This window comes from Octodon degus, unplaced genomic scaffold (genome assembly GCF_000260255.1).
Source record: "Octodon degus isolate 3935 unplaced genomic scaffold, OctDeg1.0 scaffold00025, whole genome shotgun sequence".
Lineage (NCBI taxonomy): Eukaryota > Metazoa > Chordata > Mammalia > Rodentia > Octodontidae > Octodon > Octodon degus.
In genome coordinates this window covers 3,974,291-3,975,718 of record NW_004524601.1, presented here as the reverse complement: position 1 = coordinate 3,975,718, position 1,428 = coordinate 3,974,291, and the positions used below count along the sequence as shown (strand labels likewise).

Here is a 1,428-nt window from a genome sequence, read left to right as displayed (position 1 = left end):
TGTGGGAGCCGAGGCAGGATGCTCGCTGCAAGTTTGAGGCCAACATGGCTATGTAGTGAATTCAAGGCCAGCCTGAACTCCATAGCAAGACCCAATCTTTAAGAAAAAATTAAAAACTGACTCTGATCTAGTAGGTTCTTGAGAATACTGTACAAGTAGATTGCAGAGACCTTACAGTCAGAATTTAGGTCTTTTATTATCAGGTTAAAAAGTCCCCAAGTAACCCCCAAAGGCCTGCGGCTGTCCCGTGTGCAGATCACCGCCAACCTGGAGGAGGCGCACCGCTGGTTCAAGCACAGGTTCGACGGCCTGCAGCTGGAGCTGACCAGGAACCGGCTGCAGCGGCTTCCCCGGGAGGACAGGTGGCCTGAAGAGGTATGGTGGGCGGGCTTCCCGTGCGCCCTGGGCTCCTGGCGTCCCAGGCTCACAGCAGCGCGCTCTGCTCATCTGGCTCCTGTCTCCCTGTCTTGCTGTTTCTCTGAAACTCCTGGCCACCTCTCCCAAGCCACCTGGTCTGATGGAGGGGTGACTTTGGGGCTCAGCCGTCCTCCGCTCTGGAAGGTTGCGGGTGTTTTCTTTCCCACAGGACGAAGACATGAGGCACAAAGTCACGTCCACCCAGTCTGTTCTGCACCGGTGGGAGATGAAACAGGACCTTGGGCTTGGGCCCAAGAAGCACCCTTCTGAGGCAGAGAGGAAGAAGTGTCCTTGACAGGAGCCGCCTGCGATGTGACTGCACTCGTGACTCTGGGCCAGTGGTGGCCAGGCCGGCCTGTCCTGCAGCCCGGGACACGGTCTCTGCAGGCCTGGGAGCTGGGCCCCCATTCGTCCTCCATGAACTCTTGTATCACCACACAACCACCCGATCTTCTCGTCCCTTCCCTGTTTTCCACCCAATAAATTTAGTTTGTTGTATGATAGGAGATGCCGTCGGATGATACAGAGCTGCCTTTTATCAAAAAGAATTTAGTAAGGCCCTGCGCGCTGTGGCTGCTGGGTGACACATGCTCGGTGCTCCTGACGTGCAGGAGGTGGCCTGAAGATGAGGGCCGCACACCTGCTCCTCTCATCACCAAGTGGAGCGAGCCGCCTGGCAGGATGTGTGCGTTGCGGGTGGCGCTGTGCTTCCCCCAGTGTGCGGGAGGAGGCCAGCTTTGAACGCCACCCATGGTTCCTCGAAAGGAGCACGACCTCCATTTGGGCTGGGCCCGGCCCTCTCCACGTGCTGGTGTGCGCAGAGCTGGCGAGCGCTTTTCCTTACCTGCTCAGTTGGCTTTAAGCACTGCGGTGGGTCCAGCCAGGTGCCCTGTGTTGTCCTGGTCATCAGAGCAAGGCGACAGGTCCCTGAAGCCCCGCCATTGCTCCCAAATACCATGTGAGCAGGGCTGTGCGTACCCACGCTGAGATCAAGCCGTGAGAACGAGGCTG

The 1,428-nt window shown here is 58.1% G+C and overlaps 1 protein-coding gene across 1 annotated transcript in view; it reads left to right on the top strand.

The window, feature by feature from the left end:
* Ccdc150 (coiled-coil domain containing 150) overlaps positions 1-866 on the top strand; it is a 69,348-nt gene extending 68,482 nt beyond the window's left edge. The window contains 2 exon segments of the mRNA XM_023712388.1: positions 256-375; positions 587-866. Coding sequence (XP_023568156.1) covers positions 256-375; positions 587-712 — 246 coding nt within the window. The 3' untranslated portion in view covers positions 713-866.
* The last annotated feature ends 562 nt before the right edge of the window (positions 867-1,428 follow it).